Raw genomic sequence first — 27,710 nt, 5'->3', positions numbered from 1 at the left:
GCTCATTGAATGTAGTCACGTGATGCATATATGTCAATCTACAAACTACGTATGCACACAAGACATGTATGTTATTAGATACTAATCACGGAGAATCGGTTCGATAAGAAGAATAAAACAATTCATTTTATCGTACTGCATCATTTCTCAACGTATAAAATAATGATCGAAACAATGAGAAAGTATTGAAAAAGATAAAACACATTTTTTAGTTTTAGTATCGCATTTTCACGTGAGCAACGACAGTATGCCTTCGAAAGCAGGCGACAAATGAAGCCGACAGTGATAGAATCTTTTCCTGGTACGTGAAAAGAATGGACAATACCGACGAATATTTCTACATGATAGAAACGTGCGATGCATTAATTAATGAGCATATCAGAGATATTAAATTACAATTTATACAATAAAATGTAAAATGATGATTTTCAAAAAATTTCTCATTATTCATGATCTAATAATTTAAATTATTGAGGTTAAGCGCGACAGATGCTAGAGTCATGTGATTTTAGATGTAGGTTATCGACAACACACGAAAGAGAAAGTATCTGAGCAAATAAGAAAACTCTAAAAAAAGAGACAAACACAGAATATCTATATAATACTAGTAAATATTTAAAAAAAGAAAAAATACAGAAAAAAATATGTTTAATTTTCGTTTATAAAAAACTATATTTTCAAATAAATTAATTTATCAATCTCTCTTTTATATATTTTTTAATCGAATAAAAGAATATATCTTTGAACCGGAATTAACCTCGAGGTCATCCTATATTAGAAGATTAAAAACCAGATTCTATTACATATCAGCTGATTCCATGTTCCATGAGCATTACATGGAATTTCAATCAAAAAACATATTTCAATATATACATTAACATCGAAAGGAAACGTCGAATTGTAAACAAGGACGATTAGCACTCGTGTGCGTATCAATGAAATATGTACTTACAGGTATATCACGCAGATGTAACACGTCGCCCGAAGCACTTCGGGATATCGTGCGAATTTTCACGAAACAGGTGGCAACAGCGCGCAGGTCCAACACACAGAGACAGGGACAAGGAACGAAGAAAAAAGAACGAGCGCACGCGTTCGATCAACTAACCAGTATGATAAAAAATATACAAAGACGAAAAAGAAACGAAGAAACACATCAAACTTAAAAAATAAGAAGAAAGATGCGATTAAAAATAATGATATAGGAGAACAAAAAAAATTACCTTAGGCCTATAGAACCATTTTCTGATCGACTCCATCGCAGGGCTGTCGAGGATGTCGGCAGGCTCACGGGCGAGTCGTCACTGCGCCTCTTGCGGCCAAAGCACTTGCGACATAGCGAAACCTGCCACTATGATCTTACCAGAAAGCGTCACACCACGAGACACTAGTTGACCGCATATAAGTTAGAATTTTTTCGTCAAGTATCACCATCAAACATACAATCATCGATAATTTCAGTCGATCCACACATTCGAAATTGCGCGTCAAACGTGAATCGCGCGTCCGTAAGACTGACTGACGAGCACAGACTGCAAAGGCACAGCTCGCTGTTACGCATGCGCTCGTTGAATATTATGGACGACGTGACATTTGAAGTAAACAGAACTGCCATCTATGATATATTTGAATTCATCGAATTTTTAAAAGATTAAAAAAGTTATTATTAAAATATATTATTAGTATATTATATTGTATAACTTTTAATATTTTTTCTAAACGCGAATTGATTTGTATTATTAATTAATCATTTCATTTTTATATTCTAGATGATAAAACTGGTCAAATATTTTTATGAAAATATCTGAAATAGTAATATTTAAATGTCTCAATTAAAATTAAATTTATTTCAATCAAATTAAATTTAAAATAAATTCAATAAATAAATAAAAATATATAAAATAGAATTTTTTATCTATTTAATTTTATATGTTTAAATATATGTATATTTTGAAATTATATAAAATTACATAATTTTATTTTACAATTTAATTATAAAATATACATAATCTAAACAAAAAAAAAAGATTCTAATTTACTTAATTTTTAAATTTTTTAAAAGGAAAATCTATATTAAAAAAAATTATACATGAAAATTTAAAAAAGAAATGTAATTTTATATAAATATTGGGTTATAAAATAAAATTACCAGCGATACATAGAAGGAATTTAATAATATTATCTTGAAATTTAACACATTTTGATCTACGTGACTAGATTATAAAAAAAGCAGTTAAAAATGTATGACTTTAACAATGTTAAATATTATGGATCACAAATTATGCACATATACATACGTAAGTTTCACATTTTAAGTATACATTTGGATTTAAAATTATAAAATAGGTCATTCAACAAATTTACTTAATATTAAAGAACTAAGCCTCGATAATAAAGAAACAAAAGTAACGCGGTAAATTCTACTATACAAATACATGAATCACATAATCTATACAACGAATTGCAATATAATGTTATACAAATTCCTTCGATTATATTAACAAATTAATATCAATACAGAAAACATAATTGTATCGAAAATAATAAAAACTTATGATATCATTTTACTTCTTGAGATTCATATACACATGTAAAGAAGTGGAATGCGTGTTTGAGTGTGTGTATATTTCTACCACATAAATATGTAATAAACTTTTTAAACTTTTTAAACATCTAAACAATGCAAATAAATTTTAATTTTATTAAACATTTTTCCTATAAATTGCTAGACTTAGATCTTAGTAGAGTAGAAATAGAACACACTTTGTGTTTGTACTCTCAAGAAGTAATATTTACTATTAATTTATTTAGTTTGCTTAAAACTTTTTGAAAACCATATTGAGGATATTTAACACTATATTCTCTACATTCTATAAGTAAGTTGCAACTAGATTTAAAAATTTTATTTTCAAACATTTCATAATAATATTATTAACCAAGATACATATCATTACAACTAACAAAAATATATTATGAATTCTTTTTTTTTTTTTTTATTACAAGGCAAGAATTTTAATTTTGGGAATAAAAATTTTCAGGTAATTAAATATCACCAAACATCATTAATATACATACATTAAATAGTGCTTTAGCTCAAAAAGTTATAAGCAAAATGCTTTTTTTAAGCATACATATTCAATTTTTTGTGCAATAACACGTTACGCAAGACTGTCAAAACAGACTTCGTAATTTTGATATTACATTCTTTATAATATTTTTCTCAAAAACTGTAAGTAAATAATTATAGTAAATACTGATTATATAACTACACAAACATCTAAGATTCGATACAAGCTATACTTTACATTTGCTTGAAAAATGCAAGGTTTTACTACACAAGTAGTAATATCAACTTTTTTTTTCTCTGTTTAAATGCAATATACTACTATGTTTCTCTTACAATCTATGCAAACTCACTACTTATCTAAGACATCTATATCACTTGAAATGAGAGTAGTTGAGTAACTTCTTATTATATTACACAAATTCTTTTTCTTTCTTTCTTTATGTTAAAATCACATAATTAATAACAATTTTCTTCCATTCTAAACATTCAAAGTCATAATTAGTATATCTTTAATTGATTGCCACACAATGATTAAAATATTTCAAATATTGATCTAGTAAATATCATCTAAAATAAGAACATTTAATATCTGTATTATTGCACAGTGAAATATATCAGGAAATATTTTAAGTAATGAACGAATGATATATTTTTCTTATTAATTATAGATTTTAATAATTATGTCGTATTATTTTAGGGAGTGCATTTAATTTGAATTCTTTAAAATATAAGATACGAATTTTTTTGTTCTTTTAAACGATTTAAACGATGAATATTAAATTTTATAAAATACACAGATTTTAATAAAAACATTTCTTACTAAAATATTGAACATATATGTAGATACATTAAACAATTTGAAAAAATTTTTTTATTAAAATAAAATTTTTCAAATTTTTTAGGCACAAAGTAGTTATTTATAATAAATAATATATCGAATATACAATGATACGTTTCATATTTAATGATTACGTTTGATTTTTAAAATTCTTTGAAATTAAACTAATTACATTACATGAACAAGATATTATATATTAAACATATTTTGTAATTAAAAAATAATTTTGAAAATTGTAATATTTTCATATATATTCAATTCAAAATAATTTTTTGATACGACTATAATTTCATTTAACAAAATTTACAAGATTAATTATGACTTTAAAAACATTAATATAAAAAATTTTATGAAATTCCTTACAAATTCCCTTGGCGAATAATTTTATAGACAAAAATCGTCAAAAACTTTATAAATTACATATAGTTTAATTTTATACCAATACTTACTTTTACAATGCACTTCAATATATTTATACAATGGATTCGAACCAGCAAAAACATTAATGAGATTGAATTGATATTATTATAGTAATAATTCTATTGGAAATAACAGTAAATATTTTCTGCATTGTAAGATAAAAATTTGATTTTTTGACATAACAGTCAAAAATCAAAAAACAGTTCAATTCCTATTTAATCAGAAAAATCGAACCATATCGTCAGTTAGCATTCAATATGAAAAAGAAAGATAAAAAATCAAGTATCTTTTCTCTAATATAAAAGTAACATAAATGCCAATTATTTGTGGATATTTTCATTAGAAAACCTATATAACAATCAAACTTTATAACTATTATGTATGACTTAATTTTAAGATAAAACAGTGTATAAACTTCATATTTTTGTATAACTTCATAACTCCCTCAATCAATAAATCATAATATTATAGAAAAAAAACACTAAAAATAGTTAATTTGTAATCATAAACTCGTTGTAAATTTAATAAAACTAACATACGACAATAAATTCATTCATTCGCTAAAAACAAAACTATTTAAACAAGCAAAAAAGTTACATGTGTTTACACATATATAATAATTGACAATTTCTACAATTTACAATATATTTACAAATTTCGACAAAAAAATATATGAAAAAAAAAAAGAATGTTATGCCAAAGAATTTCAATAATGATTTAAGAATGCAATACAAATGCATAACAAATTACATAAGTAGATGGCACATACGCTTATAAACTTAAAATAAAAAAAGGAAGATAAATTATAACATGCTACACGTTGTAGCATTAGTAACTAAAAAAAAGCAGGAAAAAGGTATTTGCTTATATTCGTGCAATTTCCTTACAAAATTAAAGCAAAAGTTTTTGCGATATATTTTGAAAAGATTAATTGTTGGCAAGATGAAAAATTCTACTTTCGTTGACTTGAATGCATGTTACTGAGAATGGAGAATCGATTGTCCTCTTCTTAAACTCGTTGCTTAACTAAATCCAAACTGCACTTTTCGACACTGACAGAGCCATTTAATTATTCGAGCATTGCGTTCTACAATACTCGGAGGATCATTGACTCTCTGGTTACTGTCATCGTTACCCATACCGACGCTGCAATCATTATTCTGCCATTGACTACTTTGATTCGTTTGATTGTTCCCAGCCCAAGAGTAAAGACCTAATGCCGAGTCGACCGAGCTAACGCTATCAAAAAATACGGGGGATGACGACTTCGAATCTGGTTTCGTGATACGTTGATAATTGTCCGAATCAAGACCTAAACAATCGAAGAAATTCTCGAGTTGAGTAATTGACCGAGGAGGTCGTGCAGGTACTTTATTGGATCGACCATTATCTTGACGCCAATAACGATCACTAATATCCGATTTTGATCTCAGAATTGGTCGGCCACGGCCTTCTTTCCAGCCATCAGAGAATCTAAAGCAAAAAAAAAAATACAATTTCTTCTTTATTGCTTACAATTATTGATAAAAAAAAAAGAAAATTTTTTTACAAAAGAATTTCATTCAATATAAAAAATTCATAGTATAAACTAAAATACGGCAATTATTTATAAAATCATATTATAAAACATAAAAAGATACTTTGTACTAAGCAGTTATTCTGAATATTTATTTGAAGAATGAAAACTTTTTGATATATTTTTAACCTTCTTTGAATACACAAATTTACACAGTTATTACACAAATTTTATCAAATTTAAACATATACCTTGAATTGCATGTTGGACTATAATCCGTTTGACTGTTGCTGCTCTCAGATTCAGGACTATAGCGTCTTACAACAGATGTTGGGGTACCGTTAGCGTAACTACCTCTTCTTGAACGATCTTTTTCCGTCGAGTGTTGGGTAGATGCACCGCTGTCACGACGTATATGACTCCAGCAATCCTGAAGTAAAATATTTCATTCAATGAATAGCGGTTTTCATTTAATGTTACACTGTCGGTAAAGTATCGACTATACTTGTATTACTGGTGGAGGTTCACTGCGAGGTGTACAGTGTCCAGATGACCCACCAGAATCTCTTGCAGTCGCTCCGTGACTTAACTTGCTGGAACCTGATGACTTTTGAGTACGACCACCGGCAGATAATACACTACTGGCATCGCCACCACCTGAACCCAACGAACGTCTGATGTGTCTAGAACTGAAATAATAATAATAATAATATGAAAGTAAATACAGTTGTCTTACATAAATTCTTAACAGTAAGATTATTACACAACATGCCAAGTCTAATAGAGTTAAAATAATAAAACTTATAAATTATTAAAAAAACAGATATTTATAAGATTATATAAATATAAATATAAATATATCCATATCATCTTCCAGAGAATATTGTCATCAATTCTTTTAAAAAACGTTCCATATATTTTTGAGATACTCTAAATAAAATTTTTATTGTTTATTATTATTTTATTATTTTATTTTATTATTTTATTATTTTATTATTTTTTGTTATTTTATTTTATTATTAACGTTCTGAAATATATCTCTGAAATATTTATGTGCCTTATATAATTATAACTATTTTGGAGGGCCACATATGTGAAAATGTTTTGAATACCTGCGATAACAGACCGCATCTCGTTTAAAACTGTGCTCTGAATAGTCCGAACTAGTTTCACAATCTGGGCAATTACTGGAGGATTGATGATGACCGGATGGCTTAGATGATTTCGTCGATGCACGTGGCGACAGAGACGCCCGTCGTCGCGTGCTAGTGTGGAGATCAGGCAAAGATTTGTGACATACGGTGTTCTCCACCGATTGGGAGCTGGTGGATTTCCTTCCAGATCTTCCGGATGTGTGCGAATGAGAGTTGCTCCGGCCAAACTTGAAACGAACGTCTTGCGTGCAGTGCTGTAAAGTCGAAGAAAATAAAATTTCAATACAGATTCATGGTGCACAATTTACGATTAAACACGAAATACTTTGCAGCAGTGAAATACATTAGGGTAATTGCTGGAAAATCTTATTATGGTATAAAGATATAATTTCTATAATTATATACAAAAATATATTATGTATATTTCACTAAGCACATATATTGATATTATATACAGATTATTTCAGATCAAAAGAGTATTAGAATAATAATATGATAGTTATTATCTTTCGATTTGAATTTTTTTTTTTTTTGATCTATGAATCATAAAAAAAATTTATCAAAACGATAGATATCAATTCCGCGTCAATTTCACTACAAGTTGTCGACAATCTTCATCATGCTATGCACGTGTTTAATAAAACAGTAGAGGAATATGTCTTCCGTGTTAAACTCGCGAACACGTGTATGTACAACTTCCGGTTCCTAACTCCGTTTCCTGTCTTCGACACTTCGACGATTACGATTCATCAAGAGGAAACGTGCATACGTATTCATGGATTAAAAGTATGAAGGACAATAATACCTACTACATATTGTCAATGAATATTGTACAGAACATTTATTTACAAGATAATTACGTTATCGTCGAAAATTTGAAATTATTCCATTTATCATCATTAATCATAATTATCTGAAAACTTTTGATTACTTGTATTAATGACACTTAATGATAATGATAGTGAATTTGTTAATAAAAATCGTATACTAATTCCAAACTTTTCAGCGATAGCGTACATATAGAGATATACGAAATAAAATATACGATCAAATTATTGAGACCGAACAAAGGAACAAAGGAATAAATCACAGCGAGACATTTCAGATACAAGTAAAGGTAAGAAATAATTTTTAATCACGACTCACGTCGATCTTCTTTCGAACACGAACTATACGTACAACACCAAGCTAAAAACAATACCCAGATTATACCTCAGGCTGAAAATAATTTTTATTTCGTTTAAAAAAATTAAGACAATTCATCAAAAAAAAAACGAGAAAATCTTAGAAACGAAATTGTGAAAAAAAATACCTTGCTTTGAATATTTTGAGTAATCATAATCTCATCGCATTACAAATCGGAAATTTAGAAAGCTCACTTATAAAAAAGAAAAAAACTCTAAATGTATAAATAATGCAAATCTTTTATAATCATCATTACAGCGAAAAACCGATGCAGCATTTTGAAATTTATCAAAAATCGTACCTTTATGCGATCTTCCTCCCGAAAATTCGGTGATAAGCTTCCGGGGGAGTATCGAAATTTCTCCTCCTGCGGGATACCGTTCGCCTGGACGATCGTCTGCGTCGGGCTGTCCGGGAAAAATACATTCTCCTTGCTATCGGTGTTTAACAATCGACGTAATTTTGTCTGCAGTTGATCTCCACCGGTGCTGCTGGGCGGCCCTGAAATGGTGCGCCGCTGCGGAACAGGAACCAGCCGCGGACTCTTCGGTGGCAGTGCGGGTGGCAGTGTTTGTTGAGGACTTAGAATTCCGTCCGCTGTTGGACAGAGGCGAAATAAGGCTTAGCATAATTGGCCGTGGCAATGAAAAAGAGTTAGAACTAATTTGGTAGTCAAATTTAGGTTTTATAACATCTCGTAATATTTTTAATATGCTTTTAATAATCTCTTAGCACGATATTTCGTGCGACTTTTGTCGTGTGGAAGTAATTTCGTTGAGAATGTATAATCTTCTCTTCTTTAGGGTTCGATAGATGAAACATGCTACTTGGAAGGAATTGGTCTGTTGGAAGTAACAAGTTTCGACGTAAGAATATCAAATATCGCGTTGAAAGCAATCTACAAGCGGTAATCACGTACGTAGAATGTAAAATGTATCGATGAATTTTAGTGAGAAGAAATATTTGTACGTAATTTGTTAAAATTGATATATTTAAAATTATTAAATTTCGATTTTATTTTTAATTTTTTCATACGATCGATCTGTGAATAAATTTTACACGGATATCATAGAACTTTTTATACATATAAATATATTCGTATTATTTATTTGTATTATTTAACGCTTTATTGTTTCTTTACTATACGTTTATTTTATAATTATATTTTAATTAAAGAGTTCAATGTCCTTATAAAGAAAGGTATAAAATATACTTCGTAATTTTGAAACTCAATGTAATGACTATCTCGCTAATGTACACCTGCGTTAAACAAAACTGCTATTAATGGCAAACATAGTTTATTTCCTTGCTCGTGACCGAAACGGTAAAAATATACTGCTAAAAATACCACAACTGTTGATTGCAAAGGATTAAGGAAAAAATGCAGGATTATTTAATTCACGAGAAGTCACTAATGTTAGGAAATGTTCTAATTGTCTAAGTACTAACTAAATATTACCTAGATCTTCTTAAATTTAAAAGGCATTAACATTAATGAATAATTTAAACTAATTTTTATGAAAAACGCAATGTCTATTATAACAGACATCATGAATTATTCATGCTTTTTTGATGTCTTATTCGGTCATTTATTAGATGTTTTAATACTTTAATAACTTATAGAATAAATTGTAAAATACGAATCCTATATAATTTAGATACATGATATTAAGTGTTCTGCTATAAACAGTCATTGGAATATTTTAACTTTATTGATCATAAACTATGCTATATTTGCAAACAGCTATTCTCCTATATCAATTCAATATGCATTTATGTATTTCTAAATATTCTCATTTTGAAAATTAATCGTTTCATGTGGGAACAACTTTTTAATTAGATTACTTATATAAAATATTTTAAATTATAAAAATACGCAAAAAGAAATATAAAAGAAAATTTGAAAGTAAATTATAAATTCTAGAAACTTTAAAAATATATATATTATTATTTCAAAAAACTTTTCTGCAGAAAATAGAATAAAGAATTCTTAAAATACATGCAAATTTTTCCTCCCAAAAATATCCCTAAACAAAAGAAGAGAATCCTCCCAAAAAATCATCGAAACACAAAAGTATCCTCACAAGCATCCAAACATGCTACCGATTCCCATTCAACAACATCTACTAGCCCAAAGAATGAAAGAAGTTTTATTTCGAAAGTACTCAGACAACCACTTACAGCTATCTCGCGATGGCAAGTTGCCCGCCAATGAAACGGGAAAGCGTATACGTGTATGTACATACACGTATATACGTATGCATAGGTATCGCGCAACTGTTAAATGGCGACGCACGTTAAATCGATCGCGCACCGTTAAATTGAAAAAGAAAGGTGGAAGGTGTATTGCGGAGAATCGAATTTTTTCCAAGAGACTTACGCCTGTCCTGCTCGTGGCACGATGCCCAGCAACAAGGTGGCGTCATCGGAGCAGGTGGTAACTGCGACGGCGACGTCGGTTGCATCGAACAGGCCGACGTGTTCCCGCATTTCCTCAGCAACCTAGGTGGCGCGCTCGGTGCGCTCAGCTGCGATACCTGAAGATGACCGCTGTTCTTCAGCTCCTGTTTCCGGTCCAGCACGGTCTCGCTCTTCACGTAGAACGCCTTCGTCTCCTGGAGCAGTTCCACGGCGCTCTTCCGCTTCCCTGCGGCACGTGACGAGGAAACCAGATGGCTGTAAGTGACACTCGAGTAAAAACGGTAAATAGCCCGCTTCCTGTAAGCGGATACCGGACAACTAGACACCCGCTCGACAGGGTTAAAGCCACGTGCGTCGGCACGAGCCTCTCTCTAGCAACCTTCCCGGAAGCTTTGTCTCTTGTTACGGGGGATCCTAGGATCATTGATTTAATTGGAAGGTTGGGATATTGGTAATCCGTTCACGAAAATACCAGTGAATTATCGTTGGTTTGTGAAAAAAAATTTGCTATCGTTGATTAACGATAATAGATAGTAATATACGTATTTTAATAGGAAAGATATAATGGATCGAGAACAATTTATTAGAAACGTTGAATATTAAATATTGACTATTTAATTTTATCATAAGTGAAATAATTTTAAGTAAGATGATATTTTTGAGAATTTATAGTTTTATTGAAAATAACAAAAATTTTGTACTCTTTTTTTTAGGATGATACAGAGAAAAATTTAAAGTCAGAAAATATAATTAGTGAAATTGAATTATAAATTTATACATCTAATTAAATGTTTTAGAATAATGTTTGAACTTGTGGTATCGATTCTTTTATTATAATATGTTTAAAAAATAGCAAAATTGTAGGCTTGAAATATAAAATTTTTCATATAACGTGTTATGAATTTTACATATCAATTCGTATATATGACTTTTACGTTTCAACTGTTTCAAGAAGTGCAAAGTGCTCCTAGATATGCTTATATCAATGGACCACTTAACTCTCTAATTTACGACTTCGTTATGTTTCTTAAGCCGATTATACAGTGTTCTCTGAATTAGTACGATCGAACTATTTCTAAATTAAACGAAGAGAAATCGTCATTATTCTTTTGAATAAAACATATGAATATATTCGTATTTTTTTTTATTTTTTTCTTTCTATTATCACATATTAATATCGTATAATATCGAAAAATCTATAAATAATATTTATTGATTTCCATTTGTATTTATTTACTTTTAATAATTATATAATATTATTAAATACTTCAATTTACGTCAAATTTATAATCGTCAAAATTGATTAAAATATTACTTATCAATTATTATATATAATTAAAATAATTATCAACTGTTGCGATAATTATTATTATTTTATTTTATCATTTTCCAACTCAACAAGAATAAAATTTGAATCGAATAAAAAAGTCGATTAATTTTAATTTTTATTGAATAAATGAAACTTTATATCTATATTACATTTCGAAATTTATTAATTCGTTAAATAATAAACTCTTTGCGGTAGTCGTATTAATTCAGTAATAGTATATTATAACTTTCTGTTTGTTCTTTCTTGCCCCGCTTTCGCGAATATTTACGACGAAAATGGCTCTTGAACAAAGTCCGAAGAGTACGCGCAATTCCAGTTTAATTAGTCAGTTTTAGTGGCAATTTATTGTAAGAAGAGCATCATTAGCGGAAATAACGAAGACAGAATCTGTGAAATATAAAAATGTCTAAAAGTAAAAAAGATATAATACCAAAATTTTTCTAAGAAATATTATTTTAAATACATATTGAATTAGAAAAATTTCAAGAAAATTATCGACGATAATGTTCTTCATAAATTCCATCTAAATTTCTAGTAAAAACAGTATTTTAAGTAAAAATTAATACGTTATTTATACGGTAAATCATATTTTCCCACAGAAATCACAGTAGTATTCATCCTCCATCAGAGCGCATAATATTAAGTTGCACAAGGAAATGCACACGAAATAGACATTTTTATTCATAAAATTATTTACTTGGAAAATTTATAGAATCTGATTCCGAGTCTCTAAATCTTTGACTCTAAACTTAATTTTTCAAATTAATTTTTTTTATATATTAGCTAAAGCATATATTATTAAAATTATATATTTAATATTTATCACTTAATTATTTATTCATCGAAAAATGAATTACATTATATTCTATACCTGTTACATATAAATATCTTATATCTTTTATTCGATATTTTTCGAAGAATCTAAAATATGCATGGATGTTATTTGTAATCCGACACATCCCACTTTTTCCCACCTGCAACATAATACTGAAAAATATTTTTTCAGCGCTTATGCGTATTCTCTAAAGCATGTCACAGTTATGCGAAAAGCATAGTAAGTATATTCAAATTAGAATATTGACATATTTTATTAACATTATGCAATAGCAATATCCTTGAGCATTATAAAATTCTAAGATAAATTAAAATATTTAGTTAAATATTATGAAACATTGGTTTAATGCAAATGAAATTTTCTTTAAATTTCACCGGTTAGCATTAAATTTTTTTCCTATTAATTTCAAATAATTAAAATCTGCATTCGAAAATTCCTTTTTTTAAATTTTACAATCAACGTAATTTTACAATAGGAATTATTCGAATTAAATAAATGAATTACAAAGAAACTATTTGTGTGTTCTTTTGACAATGATATTGCATCTTATATTATTATTATTGTAACTATCAAGACACATATAGAATATTTATTGTAATAGCAATTAAGTGAACGTGATGCAACTTGCTAAAGTTGTAATATATTACATAATCAACCACTAACTAACGTGCGGATTTCAAATGAAATCGTAGAGGAAGCATTTCACTTGTGAACCGAACTGTAATACCTATTTCAAAAACAACGCTAAATATTACGAATAAAACTTCGCCGATAGTTTCACTTTAATATAATTTCCGGGTAGCTACAAATCACATCCTATTATGAATTGATTGGCCGGAAATCATAAACAACAAATACACTCATATTCATGAAAATCACCTATAGGAATAATAATCATAGAAATTATGCAAATCAACGACAAAATATAAGACATGAAAATAATGATGTATAACAAGTTAATAATACAAGTTGAAACGTAGAAATATACTTGTTGTAGAACGAAATTGCCATATTGTAATAATTTTAATTTTAATTTTTTCCTGTATTTTGTTAAAATAATAAATTCGTTTTTTCATCTTTATTTTTTGCGCGAAAAAGAAATATTAGATATAATAAATTGTTTTATACATGGACTGATAACTTTGATTAAGATTAACAAAATATGCAAAAAAAAAAAAAAAGAAAAAGAAAAAGAAAATTCTATAAAACTTATAAAATAAATGAGAAATACTCAGAAAAGTTTGTAAACAATTTTTTATAAAATCGTTAAATGAATCGTTAATGAATATTGGATATTTTTATTCGAGGAAAATATTTAAATTTCTAACGAAATACGAAATTTTTCCAAGCGATTCAATTTTTAATTAATCTTGTAAAATGCCATATTACTCTTCGACATTGCGTATATGAAACAAATGACAAATTTAATTTTTCAAAATTGTAACTCAAACACACCCAAACAATTTCGAAAGTATTAGGTAAACGTTTCGTTGCCATTCATCGATCGATTATGAAAGAAGGATTGGAATGAAAGTGACAAAACAGGTCACCGTTAACATAATGCAAAATAGCAAAGCGAATTGAAAACGAGTTTTTTTTCAATAAATGAAAAACGATTTGCAATAATTCATGATCGAGTTGTTCAACTGATAATTAAAAAAAATCTGGTAAACAAGTTTAATAATAATTTTTTTCAAAATGGAAATCAGTTGGAACAAAAATATTTTCACATTGTGAATAAACGAAAGTAATAAGATTAATTGGTAGAAATAAATATATAACGAAGGACAAATTACAGATAAGAATTTTCTGTCGTCGTCATTGAAGAAGCTACCAGATGTGCTTGTACCAGGATGTTATAAATAATTCATGATAGCATTTTAATTACGTTACCGACTTTTATCACTGGGAATCGATTTTTCATTCTAAATCGTATTCTTTAATTTTATTGCACAGTTCTCTTTAATCTTCTTGCGATTCTCTGAATTGAATACAATATATTATTAATTTTTTTATAATATTAATTGCAATTAATTTGCATTGGTATTTGAATTTTGCGTTTCGACGAGCAAAAAAATCTTTCCAAGTTTTAAAATAAGTTTAAATTAAACAAATATATAATGTTATTAAAACGTGCACTTGTATTTGATAAGATTAATATTAACTTTTAACTTTCAAATAAAAATATTTGATAAATCGATTAATGAAAAGAAACGCGAAATATTTCGTTTAAAAATATTATGTCTGATCACAAAAAAGGTTAATCTATACGATTATTATGGCCATCGATTTGAACTACATATGTATGAAATAAATTTAAATCAAACTTAAGACACAGTATTATATTTTTAAAATTTCTTTCTTCCTCTTTGCATTTAATTTAGAAAATCATACGCGTAATTTCACAACTGCAAATGTATAAAAGAAAAAAGATTAATTGCGCGAAACAGTGAAATAAATTTAAATCGAACTCAACACACAGTATTATATTTTTAAAAACAAATCTCTCTTTCTTCCCTTGCGTGCATTTAGTTTAGAAAATCATACGCGTAATTTCGTCGTACAAAAAATGTCACGTCCCAAGGTTATCCCATCTGCGGATGCGTTAACAGACCTACCATCTGTTTCTCGACTCGATTTTTTGCCTACGTCTATGGCGAGGCAACAGCGGTGCACGTGTACGCACTTTACACGCGTGGTTAAAGTGTCTCATTGAAGAGAGGACGAAGAAGGCAAAGGTTTGAAACGACGAATGATCTGCGGGTTCTCCCTATTTTCGCGTACCACGCACGTTGATGATCGATGGCACGATTCAGGGTGCTAATACCCTTCGCCTCGAAACAATCAAGCGATTCGATTCATGACAGGGCAAGGAGGAATCGATTGGCCAAATTGCTCCATATCAATTTAAATTCAACTCGTTTTTTTACACTCCTTCTCTTCCATATGAAAATATTGATTGGAATAAATTGATCGTAATTGTTGATAAGATATTAATAGATATGTTGTAAATTTTTTAATACAATATATATATATATATATTCAATTATTATAGAAATTTAAACTTATTCCATTATATTTTTATATTTTTGATAATAATATATCAATAGTCTATTTTTTTATCAGAATTTGTTTATTCTGGAATAGGATTAAAAATAAATAGGTTAAACAAATTTTAGTTAAAACATTTTCGAATATATTATATTATATTGTACGTGTGAAAATATGATGTAATATACATAGTGGATAGATAATAATGTAATAAAATCAGAAGGACATTGAATAAACAATTAGCAATTAAGTTCAAGGTATAAGCAACCCAGGGTTGATGGGTTAATTCGCCTTTCCTGATTAGCAGGTTAATAAAATTCGTTATCTTTTAATACCATAGATCATTTTTACTAACTACTGTTGTTAAATTTGTATCATCGAATTTATAGGAATTTATTATTTTATTAAATTAAATTTATATCATTTATGAAAGCATATTCATTGTCGTTTATTCAAAAGGATAATAAGAAACAGTAAGTACATGATTTAAATAAATTTTATGGATATAATAACTGAGTAAGCAAGAAATATATTTGGAAAATCTCTCTTTCATATAGATTCTGTAACAATATAAAATATATAAAAATATAAAGTCAATACTAAAAAATTCAAAGTACATAATTTTGAATCAAGTTCAAAGATGTATTTTTATTTGCCGTAATCACAATTTGAAATATTTAAAAAAAACTTATTTGTTGCCAAAAATAACAATAAATATAGATATTCGTCATAATGAATTCAATTGCAGTAAAAATAACGATATTTCTAAAATAATAATAATTATCATTACGTATATTCACGATATTTCACACAATTACAAAATATTCTCTCAAAATATGTTTTTCTTTATAAAAAACACATTTTCATAAAATACGTATAACAAGAACTTCTAGACCCGGAATCAAAAAATGGCCCAACGTTCACCAACCGTGACGCGACCGCATAATCCACCCTTCAAGGGTAAAAACGGTCCTCTTCACCAGTAGAACACTTTAAACCGCGTTCCCATGCAAACTGGCGCGCTATACGGAACACTCGACAAAATCGTGCACGCCATTTAGGAGCAGAATGCCGTTTTCACATTCTAAACACGTGACTTGTGAATATTCCATCTAATACCCTCTAGCATCGCATATATCGTTGATTTTCCAGATCCAGATTTTTTTTCTTTCTTCTTCTTCTTCTTTTTTTCCTTTTTTTTTTTTTTTTTTTTAGTTTATGCAAACCGTTTCGAAGTGAAATTTCATCCCTAAATGCGCGACACATGGCAAATATTCTATAGCTATTGCTTGGAAACGACACACAGATGAACGATGCATCTGTTCGCAATGACATGACGTCCCATCGGCGTTTTTTTACCGGCCACGATGACAGTCCATCAGCTTTTTCAACGCGCAAAACGACAGTTCGCCGGTCTTTTTAATACGCGTCGACAATTTCGGATCGAAATCGCGTTTTCGAGCGTACAATGTAAAATAAATGCTCCAATGCTTTTAACGATACATACATCCGGCTATTGAAGTATGAACAATGACAATTTGTCGGCTTTTATATTAATAATAGCGATCAATGATTGGTTTTTTTTTTTTTTGGTTAAAATTATTTTTCAACAACGATTTTCAACAATCGGTTATTGAAAAATGTTCGATCAGATTCAATACGCATTTTAGATAAAAATTAATTAATATTTAAAAATTCATTTCTTTGAAATTTAATTATATATATATATAACATTTTACTTTATTTATTAGGACAATTGAAAGAAATTCATATTATAAATTAAATAATAAGAATTAATATAAGTTTCGAGTATCGATTATATTTTATATTAGTAAAAAAAAGAAACTATAATTTACTTTAGATAAAAATTTGGATAATTTAATAGATTAGATAGGATAGATTAGATTATTTAATAGATAAATATTTTGATAATAAATAGAAAATAATTTTGTGTTGAAAAAAACGTGAAATATTTGAAAATTATTATAATATTTGTAACTGACTGTATTATTTCGATATTTTTAGAAATAATGTGCATGAATATTGAATGCATGCATATGCAATAATGATTCATCTTTTTTGATGTAATGCACATTTCAACGTTAAAAGGAAATCCTTTTAAATGTTTTTAACGTTTCAAACTAAGCTGTTTCCTTTTTAGTTATCCATTCGTATGGGAATGTTACTTTGCATATGTAGTTTTGTTTCCCTTTATGTGTTTGTATTGAATATATGTTTATGGATCAACGTCGTGTTTTATGACAAAGAAAAGAGTGGGCGAAGCTGTTTGACTTTCAGTCAGAATCAACAATTCTAGGTCAGATTGTTTTAAAAAAAAAATTTCAACAAAACTTTCTCGGCGAATTTTTTATCTTTCTTGCATTTCATATTTGAATTACAAATTGATTTAAAGTTTCTATAAATCTAAATTTCTATAAATTTCTTTTACAAGTTTATAAAATATAATTTTAAATATTTCATACATTGTATTATTTATATATAAATTTTTATAAAAGATTTTTCAAAAGATTTCAATATATTAACATCATTTTTTATCTTAAAAAAATTAAAATATTATAAAAAATACCATTTGTTTTATTTAAAATTTTATACATATATAATTATTATTAAAAATTTTTTAAACGTGATAATAAATTATACTATGAATGTTTAAGAAAATAAAAATAAGAATTTTAAAATACGCATCATCCATTTTTTAATTTAAATATTTCTTAAATTACGAAAGTAATTGAAACCGAACCGAAAAAGGATTAGAAAATAGAACTACTCCTCTTTGAAGCTTTGAAGTCCATTCTCTGTTATTTCTCAATCGACCCAGCTCTTTCGTCAAAGGACTTATATAAAACGAAGAGCTATCCGTGCCATTCGTCCCTTTCGAAACTGAAACTGACTTGGAACATCTCAACACACTTGTTACGTTTACGTCAGTCATGGTAGCCGATGACATATGTTTGACACGCGGTAACAGACTTTCTTTTGAAACGACCGCAGCCTGTGATAATATAACGCGCCGGGACAGAGATAAGAAAAAGGATGAGCCGACAGAAACTCAAAGCACAACGCGGATGACACGAAAGTATCTATAAACGCAAGGTGTATCCGTGGCCTCATAAAGAGAAGGGATGTCACGAAACTGTATATATATATATACGATTTTCATCATTTTCTACGACAAGTGGAGAAAAACTTTGGAAACAAACGGAAAATGAGAAAAGTTTTATAAAATTACCAACTTCTCGTTTCCATTATGTTTTCATTTTTTAACTTTTATCAATTATTCAACTTCGTCATCGTAATTTGTTCAAATATTAATTGAAAAAAATTTATAGTATACAAAAAACATGCAAGTAGATAAAAGCATTGTGTGATCGAGTGAAAAAAAATAATAGTTAGGAATTCAAATAATAAATATGGCGGTATTAAAAATTATTCGTAATTATTTAAAGAATATTTCGATGAAATAATTATTACACAGAGTGTTAAAATTTATATATTCGATATTTTCGAAAGATCAATTTTAAAAGAGAAATTGATATACAAAAATGTTAGTTGAGATTATTTTTAGATTATAAGCAATTGAAATTTGCGTCAGAGCTCTCTATCTCCGTTTCGTTTCTTCCAACATAAACTTATATATTAAACTTATAACTCAATGAATATATATATATGTACATAAGATCTAGAATTATACAGCAAGAACATAAAACATCATGAGAATCAAAAAAATTTTACCTCAAAATTTGAAATCATATTAAATTATGATAATTTAAAAATTAAATGATATAATAATAAAAAATGCTAAAGATTACGTAATATAAAAAGTACCTAGATAAAATACTTCTTTTATCGAATAATAAAATCATTAAAAAGCAATCAAGAATGTATAATTGATCCCAAAATCTATTATATTGAATATTCATAAAAAAATTGTATATTACTAAAAAAAAAATTGGATATCAATTTATTATTTCATTTCACAACGATATCTTAATTTTTAAGAAGAAAAATTTATTAATTATCAATTATAAAATGCTTAAGAAATTAGATTCTTAATATATTCGTAGGAAGAAAAAGTTGGTAGAATACAAAAATATCGGTTGGGTTTTATTCACTTTATTTCGTATTCGTTTTTGCCTCTAGAATCCTTCAAGCTCTTATAAGTATATTAAATATATTAACACCCTGTATATAATATGAAAAATATTAAACGATATGTTGACGGTTCTGTAAGTATTCCTGGTAACTTGTTGAGGATCATTTAGCTGCTCGAGTGTGTCGCAAAAAGGGATAATTAATGATGATAAGGGTGAAGGGTGAGGATAAAATGGTCCGCTCGATAGGAGGTTCGTTCAAGGATGTAACGTTGCCAGAAAGGTTAGAAGCACACGACGTGAATAACGAAGAGTTATGAATCGCAAAAGTCTTTGCCCGTGTCGAGAATCGATTCCCGGTTAACTAACTTTTGATTAAAACGTTTCCTCCTTGCTGTTCCTTTGTTTTTTCCTATCAAAATCTCCCATTACTCTCAATTTCCAAACAAATTAAAATTATTATCCAAAAATTAAGTTTCAACTTAATATAATTTACCTTTTGCTTTCTTGAAAGCAAGATGAGAAATAGTATCCACTTGTGAAGTCAATGAATTAAATCAATTATTTAATTGATTTAAACAATAGTCGAAAAATAGGAGAGAAGAAAATTTCGTTATTTGTGATATTTTTAAATCAACGATTAATACAAAATTGAATAATAAAAAAAACGAATGTTAGTATCTAAATAATTTGGATATTTTCTGAAATCTAGAAAATAGAAAGATAATGAAAATAAAATGTTAAATAAAAAAACATAGATAGATAATAATGTAGAGAATCAGAAAACATTTTATTTATCGTATTAATTAATATTCTTACTAATATCATTCTACGTGGCATTTTAATATAGCAAACCTCGACTCGGGTCATGTGCCGACCTTAATTCATACCATAAGTGTCGTCGAAGCAGATATTCGTCGAGAAGAAAAAAAATTACATCCGATATAAATATCTTGCTCCTTCAAAGTGTCTTTTTATACATCAAGTTTCCCCCGGGTTCAGATGAACTATTCGTTAAAAAAAGAAAGGAGGAAAAAAAAATGGAGAGAAAAGGGTTGATCGTGAAAAGTGAACACCTCGACCTTCACCCTGGGAGGGGTGCACAACGCGTGTGGCAGAGGCTAGAACGTTAATAATAAATCGTCGATCGGCTTACCAGTATGATCAGTTTGTCGTTGATGATTCCTCACGTATGGAGGTGCTGGGTGCCTGGTCTGCATGTTCCAATAGCAGTTTCGACTGTTACCGAAATTATTGACCCGCGGCTGTTGCGAAGGCGAAGTCTGCTTGCAAGGCAATCTGGCCATGGCAGTCATCATTTTCTTCTACACCCTCACTCGCGGTCAAATTAATCACTTCATCGGCGCCCTGCTTTGTTACGTCGTCGTTTCAACCCCATTTTCGAGCGATCGTCTGCTCCCTGAAAAACCAACCGATTAATTGTATTGGGTAACCGACGTGGGGGGGTGAATTCACGTGGGGGTTTTGCTATTTTTAAATTTAAAACAACGATTTTAATTGCTCGTCAGTAGTGGTTCGAAAAAATTTCAAATATTAACATTTGAATTTAATATTTCGTATATTAAAATATTATTATTAGACCGTGGATGTTTGTGCATTTTACAGAAAATTTAGAAAAGATTTACAGAACGAATAGAAATTTACATTATATTAATTTGAATTTAATAATTTTAATCTTCAAAATTTTGAAGATTGATCGAGATCGCGCTCAATTAAAACATCAACTATAAATCAAATCCAATACTGGGAACAGTGAAAGCATGCTGGAACATCTTCTTAACAGATTATTCAGCCGCGTAACTATTCTAGGAAAATATGACACATGTGGTGAAAGCGATCTTAACATGGCCGTTCCAAAAATAAAGCAAAACCAAAATTAGATATCGATGGAAAATAAAAATGACGAGTTGCCTTTTTTTTTGAATAAAAATTATTTCTTTGATTTTACCTAGAACAAGATGAATTTTAATAATTTGACGAATTAAAACGTAATCGATAAAATAAAAAGAATTAATAAAAGATTTAATAAACATTGTATCAATAAATTGTTCAGATGATTATTCTATCAATCCAAACCTATATCATTCCATTAGAAAATTTCGAATAAATAAAAATAAAACTTTAAATTAAAATACGCGAGATTTATTATTATATAATTGTAAGACAGAATTTTTCGCTTTACAAGAAATTAATAAAAATTGTATCTCTCTTTATAAAATATTGATCGATAAAAATTTGAATATAAATGAGGCAAAAAAAAAGAAGGGTTGACAATTTATTTTATCCAACAATTTTTCCACACCAGTTTGCTGTCACCGAATGCCTGACTCATGGAGTCATTCGTTTTGTTTGCAATCCTTAGCTACGCGCAAAAATTCCATCGCAATGATCATTATTGATAGCTTCTCTCTCTCTCTTTTTCCGTTCTGGCTCGACATCGTGGTTTACGTGCGGAAAGATTCCTTGAGCGATGATTTCTTGGTAGTCGTGCAATCTCGTAAATGACACGGACGAATAAAGCCATATCACGACTCATGAGAGCGGAATCAAAGTCGAACGAGTCAAATAGATAGACAGCAGGCTTACTTATCATCGAACGGGAAATATTATCATTCCATAAGAAAACGTGTTGGTTTGATGACTCCAAACGAAGGCGAGAGCAATGGTTATATGACACGAGGTTGTGATTAAAGTATATAGCATTTTGTTTGAATGTAAAGATGATCGAGGATCTTACGGCAAGATAAATTTTCTATTCTCTTTTTCTGATATAAAAGGGGAAGTTAAAATATACTGTGGAAATAATGATTGTATTCTTTTTAAATGAGAATATTTTTCTTTCGAAGTTCAAAAATCAAGAATTTTTCGATTAAAATTTAGTGATCCTTTAGTTTATTGTTAAATATACTATACTTATATCTTCGAGATTATAATAATTATAATATATATATATGTATGTATAAATAAATGTATAAAAAAAGAATAATTTTTCGTTTGAGCTTCGTTTTCAACTAAATCATATTCGAAATTGAATATAAATAAATTGTCGATAAATTAACTGTACATGTGAAAATGCAGAATAAAAATTTTATCTATTATGAGTTTATTTTTGAAATAATCGAGAAGTCAAGAATTTTTTACTTATTTTCACATGTAAAATTACTTTTTATCGATAATTCATTCGTATCTAATCAAGAAATAACTCTTAAATGAAAAAAAAATCTTATTCCTTTTTCAGAGACCCGCTGTATACTTGCGCTATTAAATATAAGCATGAAGCTTTTATTAGCGTGCATTATACGATTATTAAATAGCAGGTACGTTTTTAAGAAGATAAAATACATATTAAATGAAATTAGATAAAGTTGAGAGAATAATTATCGTTATTCGTGTTATAAACTTCGCTATCTCATGTTTCTCAAGATATATAAATATATATATATATACGTTTAAGTGTTATAATCGTGCATTCCAACATGAATTATTTGTTAAATGATATACGAATTATGATAACACATTATTATTAAACAACAAACTTTAATAATCTTCATACATAGTCTTCGTTGTTTCGCCATAAACAATATTCTATATAACGTCGCGTTGCTCGAAGATTAATACCTACTTATCGATACACACACTTCTCAACTCACACATTTTATTTTCTTCTCCATCAATCGATTATTACATATTGTTTATCCTCGCATCGATATAATATAACCGATCGATATAACCAAGTTTAAAAAAAAAATCAAACCACAAATATTACATCACTTGCACGGAGCTTTAATTTATTAATCTCTAACGAGAATCATTATTTCAGATAAATACATATACATATATATTTTTCCAGTGAATTCCTCAATTGTTAGCAAAATCAAATCGAAGCGCAACTCATCGATGCGATAGCTCGAACTGCCTGGCTATCAGGCTATCAGGAGGAACATTATCAATCCGCCGGAAATTCTATTATTTCGACAAACAGAGTGAACGAGAGAGCAACGGATCGAAGCTTCTACGTCTATCTTCACGGCTTTCCACGCTTAGCAGAGACATGCAGTCTAGGATAAAGGCTTCAAGATAAACAATGTCCGATGAATCACTCTCTCGACCCGGCCGCTCTGCAAAATTGCGTATCGACGAGCGAACAAGGGAGGGCACAACCGATGTTTGAACCGGCGAATATTATCTCGGTGTTGAGAAATGCGCCGGGGAATATAAATGGAACGGCTAACAACGTATATGTGTGTACGTTCGTGACAGAATATTCCCTCGAAAACCGATTTTCTCAAAGGCATCAACGTCTTATCTTATGTCAGCTGTTTCGGGCGAAATGTCCAGTTCGGGATCGTTAGGATCTTAGGTTCTAGAGGAAGGACTTATGCGCTATGTGCTTCGATCTGATAAGGATTTCTGAGCGAACATCTTTTTCTTTTGCGATTGAAAGGTTTTTCGAAGATTTTGTTATCTTTTCATGACTTCGTTTTTTGGGAAAGGGGAGGAGAGAGGAAAATTAATCTTTTAAAAATAAAATATATTATCGTTATTTCGAAACGAAGAATCGTATCACTATTGGTATAATTTGCAAGGTCTTCTATAATTGCTATGCTAAATAGTAATATTTTTTTAAAACGAATATTAAGAGCTTACGTGTGCCGGTTTTAAAACCAGTTTTTCGAGTTAAATATCTTCAAAAGTATGAAGGCTAGATCAGAAATGAATCTTTATTCTTTCGAAAAATGAAAAGGCAAATTTATTTATTATTTCTTATTATGCCTTATTATAATCTCATGTTACGCCTATCAAACAAATAATAATAATAATAAAAGAAGAAAAAATATTTCTCATTCAAATAGGTATATAATATTTCTTTTTTTTAAATATCTTATCCAGTATATTTTTATCTTTTAAAAATATTAAAATATTTTAAATTCGATAGCTTAAGTAGAATTAAAATTATTTAAATAAAATTGGAAAATCCTATATGCTTTGTAGGAATTTATTTATTTATTTAATACAATAATTGATTTGATTTAATTTACTTTTCCTAACAAAGATGGTATATAAATGACTGGAATGGCTAAACAGTGGCAATTGTCAATAAAAATGACAAAGATGACGAGAAAAAATAACAGATCGAAATAAAAGACATTAATTTAATTTTATTTTTGTTAATTAAAAGGAAATGAAAAACTATTTTTATCAAATTCACACAGACTTAACGAAACTTCAAGAATGTGTTCCCGTGATCGATGACATTTTTAAACGCACGTGTAACTACTTCCTTCTTACACAAGGGTACGCATGTAAATATGAGCATCGCTAATTCTGTCCCTCAAAAGCCTCTATCATGTTCTTGCATTATACAAGCTTTTCCCTTTGACTCTCTGACACAATAGCGGGAACCTTCGTCGTCAAACATAAATTCCACTTTATCCATGAACGTGAGAAAACCTCGTTTGTGATCATACCACCTTTTCCAAGGATCATTGCCGATAAAAGTAAAAAAAAAAAACAGCGTAGAAAATACGAAGGAAATAATACATAGAATAATGACAAACAAATCATATGTTGGTTTAATGGAATAGATAGATCTCGAAAAAGTAAGAATATTTTTGAAATATTTATTATTAGACTGTTTTTTATTGAAAAAATTATTCGTTTAATTATTCGTTTAATTATATTAAATAATTTCATTTAACAGAAATATTTTTTTCAAGTTCACGTATTCATTCAAATTTATTTTTCAACCCAATATTTTAATCTTTTAACAATTTTTTATAAATCCAATCACAATGTCATAAAATGTATTTATTGTATGAATAAATATTGTTTACATTACATTATTCTTCTTTTCCAAAAGGAATCTTATAATAATCGATTTAATTAAACTATCGAATGATAGGATAGAAATGTAAACAATCTTAAATCTTCTTTCTAAGAATTTTTGAAAAAAATTTAAGAATAACTGCACAAATTTCAAAACAGATTCAAGGATACTAAAATATTCTAAAATTGTACGACATAAACGAAATTATTCGACATCCACTTGTAATCGATAAATATCACTCGATCCTCGATTCTCTCTCTTCGATTCGCTCTCCAACGAATAAAATCCTTCTAAAAAGGGTCTATGATTCGTTGCAACTTTATGCATTGAACAGCACGAAGAAGAAACTCGTACAAGACACATTCGTTACGGTAAAGGTTTATATTATTACGAAACGTGCCAGGGACTACCATTTCGTTCCTGGTCAGTAAATTTCTCATTGGAAAATGAGTTCGTTCGATTCGACCGATCAAAAAGGCTGCGAAACGGTTCGCGCGCCACCATGGAAGAGGAACTAACGAGCAATCTTTAACACGCCTCGAGATTTAATACCTGTTACGATAATTCAGTCGTAAGAAAAGTAATCGTGGAAGAAGCGTTAAGATTTAGAGAAGAAATTTCATGGATACGCTGACTCACAACGGATGGCGAACATTACGAATTGAAAATACAGAGATATTCTTCATAGTAATAATAATATACGAGGATAGAGTGATATTCAGGTGGAAAATTTTATAATGGATATTGAAAGAAGAGGAGGGTAAAAGTATTCGTAGGTTATAAAAAAATTAATCATAATCAATTAATATAATATAATTCTATTTGATTAAATTTTATTTCTAATTTAAATTTTAATGAATATTGAAGGAAGAAAAAAGGATATTTAAATAAAAGATATAGTCAAACACGTGATAGTGAAAAGTGATTTTATTTAACGTTTGTATGAACGTATGTGAGAGCAATTTTTTTTTATCGATGGGAAATCTCTTTGAAATCAAAAGTTTCGCTTTTTCTTTTCAATTGTGAATACAATTTCATCTGGAAATATTTTTCACAACAAAATGATAGAGTGTTTTATAACTTATAAAAAATTTCGCTTCATCATTACAAAGTTTATATGTTTAAAAGAACGAAAAAATATTTGTTGATTTCATCTCTTTAAAATGATAAAATTTGCATTAAAAAAATATGCTTTACGTACTCAAATTTGATTTATTTATATTTTTAATAAAATTTTCTGAATATGTGGTAAAATTGCGATTTAACGAATGATTTCACTTTCTTAAAAAGATTTTTCATAAAAAAATTCATGTATAACTCATTATGCTTTGTATACAAAATTTTTAATAAAATCAAAATTTTTATATGGTTAATTGGATATGTTTAATTTCTTTGTAATGTAAGAGACATTTGTCTGTATTATTATTTTAAAAATTAAACATCGATATGACTATAGATTTATATATTAAAAAAATGGTAAATTATTTGAATTTAACATTAGAAATATCATTTTCTACTTTAAAAGCATTGAATATGAATTTTTCGCAAAATGAACTCTACATAATTATTCGATCCATCGACACGAAATTGAAAAAATTGGTATAATTTCAAATATTTGTTTTTAAGTTATAATTAAGTATAAAATAATAAGTTATAATTAAACATATCAAAAAACCTATATTTGCAACAATATATTTTATAATACATGATAATGAAAAATATCGGATATTTTATAATATATGATTGCAACATTAATATTGCATTTTAACTGCATATTCCTATTTATTTTTATTAAATTACTGCAATTAAAATCATTTATATCATAGAATATTTATAAAATATTTTTTATTGTATGAGTTAATAATTTTAATATTAACAAAATAGAATATAAAAGTTGAATTTTTTTTCTATAATAAATAATATCACAAATTCT

At 28.4% G+C, this 27,710-nt stretch overlaps 2 protein-coding genes across 6 annotated transcripts in view; both read right to left on the bottom strand.

The window, feature by feature from the left end:
• Positions 1-1,558, bottom strand: part of LOC107993509 (lateral signaling target protein 2 homolog) — a 52,829-nt gene extending 51,271 nt beyond the window's left edge. The window contains exon 1 of the mRNA XM_062075964.1: positions 1,224-1,558. Within this exon, the coding sequence (XP_061931948.1) occupies positions 1,224-1,259 (36 nt within the window). The 5' untranslated portion in view covers positions 1,260-1,558. The remainder of the gene's footprint in view (positions 1-1,223) is intronic.
• A 597-nt stretch (positions 1,559-2,155) lies between these two features.
• Positions 2,156-27,710, bottom strand: part of LOC107993505 (uncharacterized) — a 46,737-nt gene continuing 21,182 nt past the window's right edge. The window contains exons 2-9 of one of the 5 annotated variants that reach the window (XM_062075952.1): positions 21,086-21,349; positions 10,561-10,827; positions 8,482-8,777; positions 8,142-8,183; positions 6,954-7,249; positions 6,347-6,530; positions 6,093-6,271; positions 2,156-5,798 (exon numbers count right to left, since the gene is read on the bottom strand). In XM_062075952.1, the coding sequence (XP_061931936.1) occupies positions 5,348-5,798; positions 6,093-6,271; positions 6,347-6,530; positions 6,954-7,249; positions 8,142-8,183; positions 8,482-8,777; positions 10,561-10,827; positions 21,086-21,248 (1,878 nt within the window). In that variant the 5' untranslated portion in view covers positions 21,249-21,349 and the 3' untranslated portion in view covers positions 2,156-5,347. Of the gene's footprint in view, positions 5,799-6,092; positions 6,272-6,346; positions 6,531-6,953; positions 7,250-8,141; positions 8,184-8,481; positions 8,778-10,560; positions 10,857-21,085; positions 21,350-27,710 lie in introns of those variants that run through there. The other 4 variants (XM_062075953.1, XM_062075957.1, XM_062075954.1 and 1 more) reach the window with 4 other exon arrangements.

The sequence above is a fragment of the Apis cerana genome, linkage group LG6 (assembly GCF_029169275.1).
Source record: "Apis cerana isolate GH-2021 linkage group LG6, AcerK_1.0, whole genome shotgun sequence".
Taxonomy (NCBI): Eukaryota; Metazoa; Arthropoda; class Insecta; order Hymenoptera; family Apidae; genus Apis; species Apis cerana.
The sequence above is the reverse complement of the archived record's forward strand: the minus strand, read 5'-3'. Positions and strand labels throughout refer to the sequence as shown.